Below are 13073 nucleotides of genomic sequence, written 5' to 3' on the forward strand. Positions count from 1 at the left end.
TACTAACAAGATAAAATAAATAGAATAGATAATAATAATAATAATAATAATGATGGCATTTATTAAGCGCTTACGATGTGCAAAGCACTGTTCTAGACGCTGGGGAGGTTACAAGGTGATCAGGTGGTCCCATGAGGGGCTCATTTCGTTCATTCATTCAATCGTATTTATTGAGCATTTACTGTGCGCAGAGCACTGTACTAAGCGCTTGGGAAGGACAAGTCGGCAACATGTAGAGATGGTCCCTACCCAACAATGGGCTCCGGGTCTAGAAGGGGGAGACAGACAACAAAACAAACCATGTGGACAGGTGTCAAGTCATCAGAATAAATAGAATTAGAGAAGCAGCGTGGCTCAATGGAAAGAGCCTCGGCTTGGGAGTCAGAGGTCATAGGTTCAAATCCCGGCTCCGCCAATTGTCAGCTGTGTGACCTTGGGCAAGTCACTTAACTCCTCTGGGCCTCAGTTACCTCATCTGTAAAATGGGGGTTAAGACTGTGAGCCCCACGTGGGACAACCTGATCACCTTGTATCCTCCCCAGCGCTTAGAACAGTGCTTTGCACATAGTAAGCGCTTAACAAATGCCATAATAATAATAATAATAATAATAATAATTAAAGCGAAATGCACAGCAAACAAAATACATAGAATTGTAAATCTGCACAAGTAAAATTAATAGAGTAATAAATCTGGACAAACATATATACAGGTGCTGTGGGGAGGGGAAGAAGGTAGGGCGGGGGGATGGGGAGGAGGAGAGGAAAAAGGGGGCTGAGTGTGGGAAGGCCTCCTGGAGGAGGTGAGCTCTCGGTAGGGCTTTGAATGGGGGAAGAGAGCTAGTTTGGCGGCTGTGTGGAGGGAGGGCATTCCGGGTCAGGGGAAGGACGTGGGCCGGGGGTTGACGGCGGGACGGGCAAGAAGGAGGCCCAGTGAGGAAGTGAGCGGCGGCGGGGGAGCGGAGGGTGCGGGCTGGGCTGGAGAAGGACAGAAGAGAGGTGAGGGAAGAGGGGGTGAGGGGATGGACAGCCTTGAAGCCGAGAGTGAGGAGTTTTTGCTTGATTCGTAGGTTGACAGGCAGCCACTGGAGATTTTTGAGGAGGGGAGTGACATGCCCAGAGCGCTTCTGCACAAAGATGATCCGGGCAGCAGAGTGAAGTATTGGGTAGTTGTATCTACCCTAGCGCTTAGTACAGCGCCCGACACATTGTGAACGTCCAACAAACACCCCAATTATAAAGAGAATCCCCCCTGCATTCCCCCTCCCCCCCTCCAGCTCCTCCGCAACCCGAGCCGGGGCCTAAAAATAGTCCCTGAGCCGCCGGCCACCCCGGTGACCTTCTGGGCCCACAGGCGGGCCGGCGGACGGACGGGCGGACGGGCGGACGGGCGGACGGCACCGGTCCGGCCTCTCCACAGCACCTTCGGGCGGCCATGCAGGGCCCCCGGGGCCCCCGGAGCGGGGGGTCGGGCCTGAGGGCCCCCCCGAGCCCGGGCGTGCCTCCGAAGAGGGCCAAGACGGGGGCCGGGCCCTCGACGGACGGCGCCCCGGTCTTCCTGAGGCAGCTGAAGGACGCGGCCGTCTTCGCCGGGGGGGACGTGAGGCTGAGGGTGGCGGTCCAGGGGAGCCCCCCGCCCTGTCTCAGCTGGTTCCGCAACGGGGAGCCCCTCCCGGCCCCGGCCCCCGAGCCCTGGGCCTTGTGGCTTCGGGCCTGCGGGCCTGAGGACGCCGGCGTCTACACCTGCTCCGCGCGCAACCAGCTGGGAGAGGCCTCCTGCAGTGCCGTCCTGGCCGTGCTGGAGGTCGGAGGTAACCGGGGTGGCGGGGGGCGAGGGCGGAGGGGAGGGGGCCGCGGACACCCGCTGGGCCGGCCCAACCGGGGGAAGGAAGTGCTTAGTCAGTCGTCAGTCAGACATATTTATGGAGCGCTTCCAGGGGGCAGAACACTGGACTAAGAGCTTGGGAGAGTATACATATATATAATGGCATTTATTAAGCACTTACTATGTGCAAAGCACTGTTCCAAGCGCTGGGAATCGAGCACCCTACCGTGGGCGGAACCCTGGACTAAGTTTTTGGGAGAGTATCTAAGCACCCTAGTGTGCACAGGGCACTGGATTAAGCACTGGGGAGAGTAATCGAGCACCCTACCATGGGCGGAACCCTGGACTAAGTTTTTGGGAGAGTATCTAAGCACCCTAGTGTGCACGGGGCAATGGACTGAGTGCTTGGGAGAGTAATCGAGCACCCTACCGTGGGTGGAACCCTGGACTAAGTTTTTGGGAGAGTATCTAAGCACCCTAGTGTGCACGGGGCAATGGACTGAGGGCTTGGGAGAGTAATCGAGCACCCTACCGTGGGCGGAACCCTAGACTAAGTTTTTGGGAGAGTATCTAAGCACCCTAGTGTGCGCAGAACACTGGACTAAGTGCTGGGGAGAGTAATCGAACATCCTACCGTCGGCGGAACCCTGGACTAAGTTTTTGGGAGAGTATCTAAGCACCTTAGTGTGTGCAGAACACTGGACTAAGCCCTGGGGAGAGTAATCGAGCACCATACTGTGGGTGGAACCCTGGACTAAGTTTTGGGAGAGTATCTAAGCACCTTAGTGTGCACGGGGCACTGGACTAAGCGCTTGGGAGAGTAATCAAGCACCCTGACGTGGGGAGAACCCTGGACTAAGTTTTTGGGAGAATATCTAAGCACCCTAGTGTGCGCAGAGCACTGGACTAAGTGCTGGGGAGAGTAATCGAGCATCCTACCGTGGGCAGAAACCTGGATTAAGTTTTTGGGAGAGTATCTAAGCACCCTAGTGTGCACGGAGCACTGGACTAAGTGCTGGGGAGAGTAATCGAGCACCCTACCGTGTGCAGAACCCTGAACTAAGTTTTTGGTAGAGTATCTAAGCACCCTAGTGTATGCAAAGTACTGGACTAAGCGCTTGGGAGAGTAATCAAGCACCCTACCATGGGTGGAACCCTGGACTAAGTTTTTGGGAGGATATTTAAGCAACCTAGTGTGTGCGGGGCACTGGACTAAGCGCTTGGGAGAGCAATTGAGCACCCTACCATGGGCAAAACCCTGGACTAAGTTTTCGGGAGAATATCTAAGCACCCTAGTGTGTGCAGAGCACTGGACTAAGCGATTGGGAGAGTAATCGAGCACTCTACCATGGGCAGAACCCTGGACTACGTTTTTGGGAGAGTATCCAAGCACCCTAGTGTGCGCGGAGCACTGGACTAAGCACTGGGGAGAGTAATTGAGCATACCGTGGGTGGAACCCTGAACTAAGTTTTTGGGTGAGTATCTAAGCACCCTAGTGTGCGCGGGACACTGGACTTAGCGCTTAGGAGAGTAATCGAGCACTCTACCATGGGCGGAACCCTGGGCTAAGTTTTTGGGAGAGTATCTAAGCACCCTAGTGTGCGCAGAGCACTGGACTAAGCGCTGGGAAGAGTAATCGAGCACCCTACCGTGGGCGGAACCCTGGGCTAAGTTTTTGGGAGAGTATCTAAGCATCCTAGTGTGCATGGAACACTGGACTAAGAGCTTGGGAGAGTAATCGAGCACCCTACCATGGGTGGAACCGTGGACTAAGTTTTTGGGAGAGTATCTAAGCACCCTAGTGTGCACGGGGCACTGGACTAAGTGCCTGGGAGAGTAATCGAGCACCCTACTGTGTGTGGAACCCCGGACTAAGTTTTTGGGAGAGTATCTAAGCACCCCAGTGTGCGTGGGGCACTGGACTAAGCACTTGGGAGAGTAATCGAGCACCCTACCATGGGTGGAACCCTGGACTAAGTTTTTGGGAGGATATCTAAGTACCCTAGTATGCGCAGGGCACTGGACTAAGTGCTTTGGAGAGCAATCGAGCACCCTGCTGTGGGCAAAACCCTGGACTAAGTTTTTAGGAGAGTATCTAAGCAACCTAGTATGTGCTGGGCACTGGACTAAGCAGTTGGGAGAGTATTCGAGCACCCTACCGTGGGTGGAACCCTGGATTAAGTTTTTGGGAGAGTATTTAAGCATCCTAGTGTGCGTGGAGCACTGGACTAAGCGCTTGGGAGAGTAATCGAGCACCCTACCATGGGTGGAACCGTGGACCAAGTTTTTGGGAGAGTATCTAAGCACCCTAGTGTGCACGGGGCACTGGACTAAGTGCTTGGGAGAGTAATCAAGCACCCTACTATGTGCGGAACCCCGGACTAAGTTTTTGGGAGAGTATCTAAGCACCCTAGTGTGCGCAGAGCACTGGACTAAGCATTTGGGAGAGTAATCGAGCACCCTACCATGGGTGGAACCCTGGACTAAGTTTTTGGGAGGGTATCTAAGCACCCTAGTATGTGCGGGGCACTGAACTAAGCGCTTGGGAGAGTAATCGAGCACCCTACCATGGGCAGAACCCTGGACTACGTTTTTGGGAGAGTATCTAAGCACCCTAGTGTGCGCAGAGCACTGGACTAAGCGCTTGGGAGAGTAATCGAGCACCCTACCATGGGTGGAACCCTGGACTAAGTTTTTGGGAGAGTATCTAAGCACCCTAGTATGCACGGGGCACTGGACTGAGTGCTTGGGAGAGTAATCGAGCACCCTACCATGGGCAGAACCCTGGACTACGTTTTTGGGAGAGTATCTAAGCACCCTAGTGTGCGCGGAGCACTGGACTAAGCGCTTGGGAGAGTAATCGAGCACCCTACCATGGGTGGAACCCTGGACTAAGTTTTTGGGAGAGTATCTAAGCACCCTAGTGTGCACGGGGAACTGGACTAAGCGCTTGGGAGGGGACGATAGAGCAGCAGTCAGACCCATTCCCTGCCCACGATGAGCTGGCAGTCTAGAGGGGGAGGCGGATGTGAAAAGAAATCAGTAAATGAGGGATGTGGACGTAAGAGCTGTGGGGCTGGGAGGGGGGATGAAGGGAGAGAGCAAGACAGGGTGATGCAGAGGGGAGAGGGAGAAGAGGAAAGGGGAGCTTAGTCGGGGAAGGCTTCCTGGAGGAGGTGGGCCTTGGATAAGGCTTTGGAGTGGGGGAGAGGAATTGTCTGGTGGATCTGAGGAGGGAAGGGCATTCCAGACTGGAGGGAGGATGTGGGCCAGGGGTTGGTGGCGAGATAGACGCGATCTCGTTACGGTGACTAGATTGGCATTAGAGAGTGAAGTGTGCTTGGTTGGACTGGGTAGGAGAGCGGCAAGGTGAGGTTGGTGGGAGCTTAGTGGATGCTCAATCCTCGGAGCTTTCACTCTGGGGTGAAGGGGAAGGGAGGCGGGAGCAGGCTTGGAGAGGTTCGAGGTTCTGGGAGAGACCCAGCTGGTGGGCTGGGGTCTTCTTGTAGGGGGCCTGGAGACCGGCGGGGCAAAGCTCACCCCCTCATCTACCCTTGCAACATCTCAATCAATCAGTCGTACTTCAATCGATCGCATTTATTGAGCTCTAACTGCGTGCAGAGCACTATACTAAACGCTTGGGAGAGGACAATGTGACCGATTTGTTAGACGGGTTCTTCTCCCAGAAGGAGCTGACAGTCTAGACCGGGAGATGGACATTAATAGAAATCAATAAATGATAGATAGGGACATAAGCATTGTGGGGCTGAGGGAAGAAGGGGGGCAAATCCAAGTGGCAGGCGACGCAGAAGGGAGTGGGAGAAGAGGAAATAACAATGGTATTTTGTTCATTCATTCATTCATTCAATTGTATTTACTGAGCGCTTATTGTGAGCAGAGCACTGTACTAAGCGCTTGGGAAGTACAAGTTGGCAACATAAAGAGATGGTCCCTACCCAACAATGGGCTCACAGTCTAGAAGGGGGAGACAGACGACAAATCAAGACATGTGGACGGGTGTCAAGTCATCAGAACATTTGTTAAACGTTTACTATGTACCGAACACTGTTCTAAGCGCCGATGAGGGCCTAGTTGGGGAAGATCTCTTGGAGGAGGCGTGAGGAGACGGGGGCAACCCCACAAATGGCCAGCGTGATCTGAGGAGTGGGGGTCCAGAGCCCCAGTTCGGCTACGGGAGGGAGGATGAGCGAACCGGGAGGGGTGGGGGAGACTGGAAAGCCATTTGAGGGTCCACTCGCCCTGTGGACCCCGAGAATATGGAGGATGTGAAGCAGGGGGGCAAGTCGGCGAAGAAGACGTGGGCAAGCCGGGCACAGGGCGGGCAAGAGGCGAAGAGGGTCAGACGGTGTGAACAGCCAGAGCGAAGAGCCGGTGGAAGTGTGGGATCCTTGAAGTTGGGGGGCTGCCTAAGCCTGAGGATGGGGAGGACAGTCCAGATGGGTCTGGGGACGGGTGGATGAGGAGGGGATGGTGGTCATTCATTTTCATTAATAATAAGAAGAAGCATAATGATGGTATTTGTTAAGCGCTTACTACGTGCAAAGCACCGTTCTAAGAGCTGGGGAGGTTACAAAGTGATCAAGTTGTCCCACGGGGGGCTCACCGTCTTCATCCCCATTTTACAGTGGTCTCATTGGCCATTCATTTTCATTAATAATAAGAATAATAATGATGGTATTTGTTAAGCGCTTACTACGTGCAAAGCACTGTTCTAAGTGCTGGGGAGGTTACAAAGTGATCAAGTTGTCCCACGGGGGGCTCACAGTCTTCATCCCCATTTTACAGTGGTCTCATTGGTCATTCTTTATCATTAATAATAAGAATGATAATGATGGTGTCTGTTAAGCGCTTACTATGTGCAAAGCACTGTTCTAAGCTCTGGGGAGGTTACAAAGTGATCAGGTTGTCCCACGGGGGGCTCACAGTCTTCATCCCCATTTTACAGTGGTCTCGTTGGCCATTCATTTTCATTAATAATAAGAATAATAATGATGGTATCTGTTAAGCACGTACTATGTGCAAAGCACTGTTCTAAGCGCTGGGGAGGTTACAAGGTGATCAGGTTGTTCCATGGGGGGCTCACAGTTTTACTCCCCATTTTACAGTGGTCTTGTTGGACATTCACTTTCATTAATAATAAGAATAATAATAATGGTATCTGTTAAGCATGTACTATGTGCAAAGCACTGTTCTAAGCGCTGGGGAGGTTACAAGGTGATCAGGTTGTCCCACGGGGGGCTCACAGTTTTAATCGCCATTTTACAGAGGTCTCGTTGGTCATTCATTTTCATTAATAATAAGAATAATAATGATGGTATTTGTTAAGCACTTAGTATGTGCAAAGCACTGTTCTAAGCGCTGGGGAGGTTACAAGGTGATCAGGTTGCCCCACGGGGGGGGCTCACACTTTTAATCCCCATTTTACAGATGAGGTAACGGAGGCCCGGAGAAGTGAGGTGACTTGCCCAAAGTCACATAGCTGACAGTATACATATATACATATACATATACAGTATACATATATACTATATATGTATTTGCATACATATATAGTATATGTTTGTACGTATTTATTTTTCTATTTATTTATTTTACTTTATTTTATTTTTTTTAATTTTACTTCTATTTATTTTATTTTACTTGTACATATTTATTGTACTTATTTTCTTTATAGTAATATGCAATAATAAATATATTATATATTCTATAATAACGATATAATAATACTTATAATGAGTATAATAATACTTATAATATTCATATTATAATATAATAATATAATAATTATAATAGTATATTATAAAATTATAGTATATTATATTATATTATATTATATTATAATAATAGTATAATAATATAATAATATTAAGCACTTAGTACAGTGCTCTGCACACAGTAAGCGCTCAATAAATACGATTGATTGATTGATTGATTGATTGATTGATTGATTGATTATGGGGAGCTTACTTTGTACAGCGCACTGTACTAAGCGCTTGGGAGAGGACGATAGAATAATAAACAGACACCTTCCCTGCCCACAGATGCTTGCGTGAATAGGGATGTGATGGGGCAGTGGAGGGATGCAGCTGACACGCGTGACCTCTGACCAGGAGCTCACTCTCTTCCTCCCTTCAAAGCCCTACTGAGAGCTCACCTCCTCCAAGAGGCCTTCCCACACTGAGCCCCCTTTTCCCTCTCCTCCTCCCCATCCCCCCCCCCGGCCTCAGTTCCCTCATCTGTAAAATGGGGATTGACTGTGAGCCCCCCGTGGTACAACCTGATCACCTTGTATCCCCGCAGCACTTAGAACAGTGCTTTGCACATAGTAAGTGCTTAATAAATGCCATTATTGTTATTATTATTATTACCTCCTTCCCCTTCCCACAACACCTGTATATCTGTTTGTCCAGATTTATCACTCTATCTATTTTAATTGTACATATTTACTATTCTTTTGATTTTGTTAATGACGTGCATTTAACTTCCCAAGCGCTTAGTACAGTGCTCTGCACACGGTAAGGGCTCAATAAATACGATTGATTGATTGATTGATTTAGCCGACGACCTGACGCCTGACCACATGTTTTGTTGTGCCATCTTGCGCAGAGGAGCGGCGTGGCTCAGTGGACAGAGCATGGGCTTTGGAGTCAGAGGTCGTGGGTTCGAATCCTGACTCCGCCACATGTCTGCTGTGTGACATTGGGCAAGTCACTTAACTTCTCGGAGTCTCAGTTATCTCATCTGTAAAATTTGGATGATGACTGTGAGCCCCACAAGGGACAACCTGATCACCTTGTATCCCTCCAGCGCTTAGAACAGTGCTTTGCGCATAGTAAGCGCTTAACAAATGCCATTATTATTATTATTATTATTATTATTATTATCTGCCTCCCCCTTCTAGACTGTGAGCCCGTTGTTGGGTAGGGACCGTCTCTGTATGTCACCGACTGGTACTTCCCAAGCACTTAGTACAGTGCTCGGCACGCAGTAAGCGCTCAATAAATATGACTGAATGAATGAATGAATATAATACAGTTGGTAGACACAGTCCCTGCTCCTGAAGAGCTTACAGCCTGTAGCGGGCAAAGCACTGTTCTAAACACTTTGGAGTGGAGAATCATCATCATCATCATCATCAATCGTATTTATTGAGCTCTTACTATGTGCAGAGCACTGTACTAAGCGCTTGGGAAGTACAAGTTGGCAACATATAGAGACAGTTCCTACCCAACAGTGGGCTCACAGTCTAAAATCCCCCCCTTCTCGACTGTGAGCCCATTGTTGGGTAGGGACCGTCTCTATATGTCGCCGACTTGTACTTCCCAAGCGCTCAGTACAGTGCTCTGCACACAGTAAGCGCTCAATAAATACGATTGAATGAATGAATGAATGTAAGGATTCAGGGACCAGAACCAGATCAAGTGAAGGAGCGTGGAGAGAAGTATGGCCTAGTGGATGGAGCCTGGCTGGGTGTCAGAAAGACCTGGGTTCTAATCCTGGCTCTGCCACGTGTCTGCTGTGTGATCTTGGGCGAGTCACTTCCCTTCTCTGGGCCTCACTTCCCTCATCTGGAAAATGGGGATGAGAACTGTGAGCCCCACGTGGGACAGGGACTGTGTCCAACCTGATTAGTTTGTATCTACTCCAGTGCTTAGAACAGTGCTTGACACATAATAAACACTTAAGAAAGGAGAAGGAGAAGCAGTGTGGCTCTATGGAAAGAGCCCGGGCTTTGGAGTCAGAGGTCATGGGTTCAAATTCCAGCTCCACGAATTGTCAGCTGTGTGACTTTGGGCAAGTCACTTTACTTCTCCGAGCCTCAGTTCCCTCATCTGTAAAATGGGGATGAACCCTGTGAGCCCCCCGTGGGACAACCTGATTAACTTGTACCCCCCCCCCCCCAGCGCTTAGAACAGTGTTTTACACATAGTAAGTGCTTAATAAATGCCATTATTAAATCCCCTCGTTATTATGAAGTGGGGCTCTCGAAAGGCAGAAATCTAGCTTGGGTCTGCCCTGGCTCCCTCATCTCTGGCCTCCTCTGCCCGGGGAGGTAGTATTGTTATTATTATTAACAACCGATGAAGAAAAAGGAAACAGGAAACAAAGGAAAAAGGAAACAAGAAAGGAAAAGAGAAAACAAAAAGAAACCTTCAGGAAACAAAACCAGCAGCCCCTTAATTGGTCTTTATTGAGTGCTCACTGGGTGAAGAGCAGTCAATTGTATTTATAATAATAATGATTAATAATGGCATTTGTTAAGCACTTACTATGTGTTCTAAGTGCTGGGGAGGAGACAAGGTGATCGGGTTGGCCCACGTGCAGCTCACAGTCTTCATCCCCATTTTACAGATAGGTAACCGAGGCACAGAGAAGTTAAGTGACTTGCTCAAAGTCCCACATCTGACAATTAATAATAATAATAATAATAATGGCATTTATTAAGCGCTTACTATGTGCAAAGCACTGTTCTAAGTGCTGGGGAGGTTACAAGGTGATCAGGTCATCCCACAGGGGGCTCAGTCTTAATCTGTGAGCCTCTGAGCCTCATCTCTGGGCCTCAGTTCCCTCATCCGTAAAATGGGGATTAAGACTGTGAGCCCCACGTGGGACAACCTGATCACCTTGTATCCCCCCCCAGCGCTTAGAACAGTGCTTCACACATAGTAAGCGCTTAACAAATGCCATCATTATTATTATTATTATTAATCCCCATTTTACAGATGAGGTAACTGAGGCACAGGGAACTTAAGTGACTTGCCCAAAGTCACACAGCTGACAATTGGCAGAGCTGGGATTTGAACCTATGACCTCTGACTCCCAAGCCCGGGCTCTTTCTGCTGAGCCACGCTGCTTCTCATAATAATAATAATAATAATAATAGTATTTGTTAAGTGCTTAGAACAGTGCTTCGCACATAGTAAGCCCTTAATAAATGCTATTATTATTATTATTATTAAGCACTTATTATGTGCCAAGCACATTGTTCCAAGTTTTGGTGTCCCACATGGGGTTTACAGTCTTAATCCTTAATCTGAAAATGGGGATTAAAACCGTGAGCTCCATTCATTCATTCATTCATTCATTCAATGGTATTCATTGAGTGCTCGCTGTGTAGAGCACTGTACCAAGTGCTTGGGAAAATACAATGCAACAATAATCAGACACATTCCCCGCCCACAACGAGGATTGTGGACTGTGCCCACTCTGTTTAGTTTACCCCATGGATTAGTAGAGGGCCCAGAACAAAGTAAGCACTTAACGAATACCATAAAAAAGAAAAAGAGGAAGGAAGGAAGGAAGGAAGGAAGGAAGGAAGGAAGGAAGGAAGGAAGGAAGGAAGGGAAAGAAAAAAAGAAAGGGAAAAAAGAGAAAGGTAAATAAAGAGAAGAAAGGAAGGGAGGGATGGAGGAAGGAAGGGAGGGAGGAAGGAAGGAAAGGAAAGATACAAAGGAAAAGAAAGAAAGGAAGAAGGGGAAAAAAGAGAAAGGAAAAGAAAGAAAGAAAGAAAGAAAGAAAGAAAGAAAGAAAGAAAGAAGGGAAGGAAGGAAGAAAGAAAGAAAGAAAGAAAGAAAGAAAGAAAGGAAGGAAGGAAGGAAGGAAGGAAGGAAGGAAGGAAGGAAGGAAGAAAGAAAGAAAGAAAGAGAGAAAGAGAAAGAGAAGAGGGAAGGAAGGGATGGAGGGAGGAAGGAAGGAAGGAAGAAAGAAAGAAAGAAAGAAAGGAAGAAAGAAAGAAAGAAAGAAAGAAAGAAAGAAAGAAAGAAAGAAAGAGAAAGAGAGAAAGAAAGAAAGAGAAGAAGGAAGGAAGGGATGGAGGGAGGAAGGGAGGAAGGAAGGGAAAGAAAGAAAGAAAGAAAGAAAGGAAGAAAGGGAAAAGAGAATAAAGGAAAAGAAAGAGAAAGAGGGAGGAAAGGAGGAAGGAAGGAAGGAAGGGAAAGAGGGAGAGAGAAAGAAAGGGGAAAAAGAGGAAGAAAGAAAGAAAAGAAAGAGAACGAGGAAGGAAGGGAAGGAGGGAAGAAGGGGGAGGAAGGAAGGGAGGGAGGGAGGAAGGGAAAGAAAGAAAGGAAAAGAAAGAGAAAGAGGGAAGAAAGAAGGAAAGGAGGAAGGAAGGGAAGGAGGGAAGAAGGGAGTGGGAGGAAAGAAGGGAAAGAAAGGAAAAGAAAGAGAAATAGGAAAGAATGAAGGGAAGAATGAAGGAAGGGAAGGAGAAAGAGAAGGAGGAAGGAAGGGAAGGAGGAAGAGAGGGAGAAAGGAAGGAAAAGAGAGAGAAAGAAAGAAAGGGAAAAAAGGAAAAGAAAAAGAACAAGGAAGGAAGGGAAGGAGGGAGGGAGGAAGGGAGGGAACAAGGAAAGAAGGGAAAGAAAGAAAAGAAAAAGAAAAGGAAGAGAACGAGGGAGGGAGGGAGGGAAGGAAGATGGAAGGAAGAGAAAGAAAAAAAGAAAAGGAAGGAGGAAGGAAGGAAGGGAGGAAAGGAGGAAAGAAGAGGGTGAGGCAGGAGAGCTTAGCAGCAGGTGATGTTGAGGGATGTTGAGGCTTCAGTGAGCACAGTGTAATATGTCTGTCTCCTTGTTTAATAATAATAATGGTATTTGTTAAGCGTTTACTAGGTGCCAAGCACTGTTCTAAGCTCTGGGGAGGTTACAACATGACCAGGTTGCCCCACGGGGGGCTCCCAGTCTTCATCCCCATTTTCCAGATGAGGTCACTGAGGCCCAGAGAAGTGAAGTGACTTGCCCAAAGTCACACAGCGGACAATTGGCGGAGTCGGGATTTGAACCCACGACCTCTGACGTCAAAGCCCGGGCTCTTTCCACTGAGCCTCGCTGCTTCTCCATCTGTTCAGACTGTCAGCTCCTTCTGGGCAGGGAGCATGTCTGCCAACTCTGTTGCACTGGAGTCTCCCAAGCGCTTAGCGCAGTGCTCTGCACCTAGTAAGCGCTCGATAAATACTGTTAATGGATTCTAGGGTCAGTGTGTCTATGTACTGGGCTTCTCTTCCCAAACTCCCCACGGCAGTGTCTAGTAGGGACACTGAATGAATGAATGAATGAATGAATGAATGAATGAATTGCACTTGCCAAGCGCTCAGCACAGTGCTCTGCACACAGTAAGCACTCAATAAATATGATTGAATGAATGAATTTGTTAAGCGCTTATGATGTGCCAAGCACTGTACTAAGCGCTGGGTAGGTACAGGATATATTAATATAATGATAGTAATTATGGTAT

At 48.5% G+C, this 13073-nt stretch overlaps 1 protein-coding gene across 1 annotated transcript in view; it reads left to right on the plus strand.

Moving 5' to 3' along the window:
* The first annotated feature begins 1432 nt into the window (after positions 1 to 1432).
* The window catches only part of SPEG (striated muscle enriched protein kinase), a 292468-nt gene continuing 280827 nt past the window's right edge, over positions 1433 to 13073 (plus strand). The window contains exon 1 of the mRNA XM_038769099.1: positions 1433 to 1808. Coding sequence (XP_038625027.1) covers positions 1433 to 1808 — 376 coding nt within the window. The remainder of the gene's footprint in view (positions 1809 to 13073) is intronic.

The sequence above is a fragment of the Tachyglossus aculeatus genome, chromosome 1, assembly GCF_015852505.1.
Source record: "Tachyglossus aculeatus isolate mTacAcu1 chromosome 1, mTacAcu1.pri, whole genome shotgun sequence".
Lineage (NCBI taxonomy): Eukaryota > Metazoa > Chordata > Mammalia > Monotremata > Tachyglossidae > Tachyglossus > Tachyglossus aculeatus.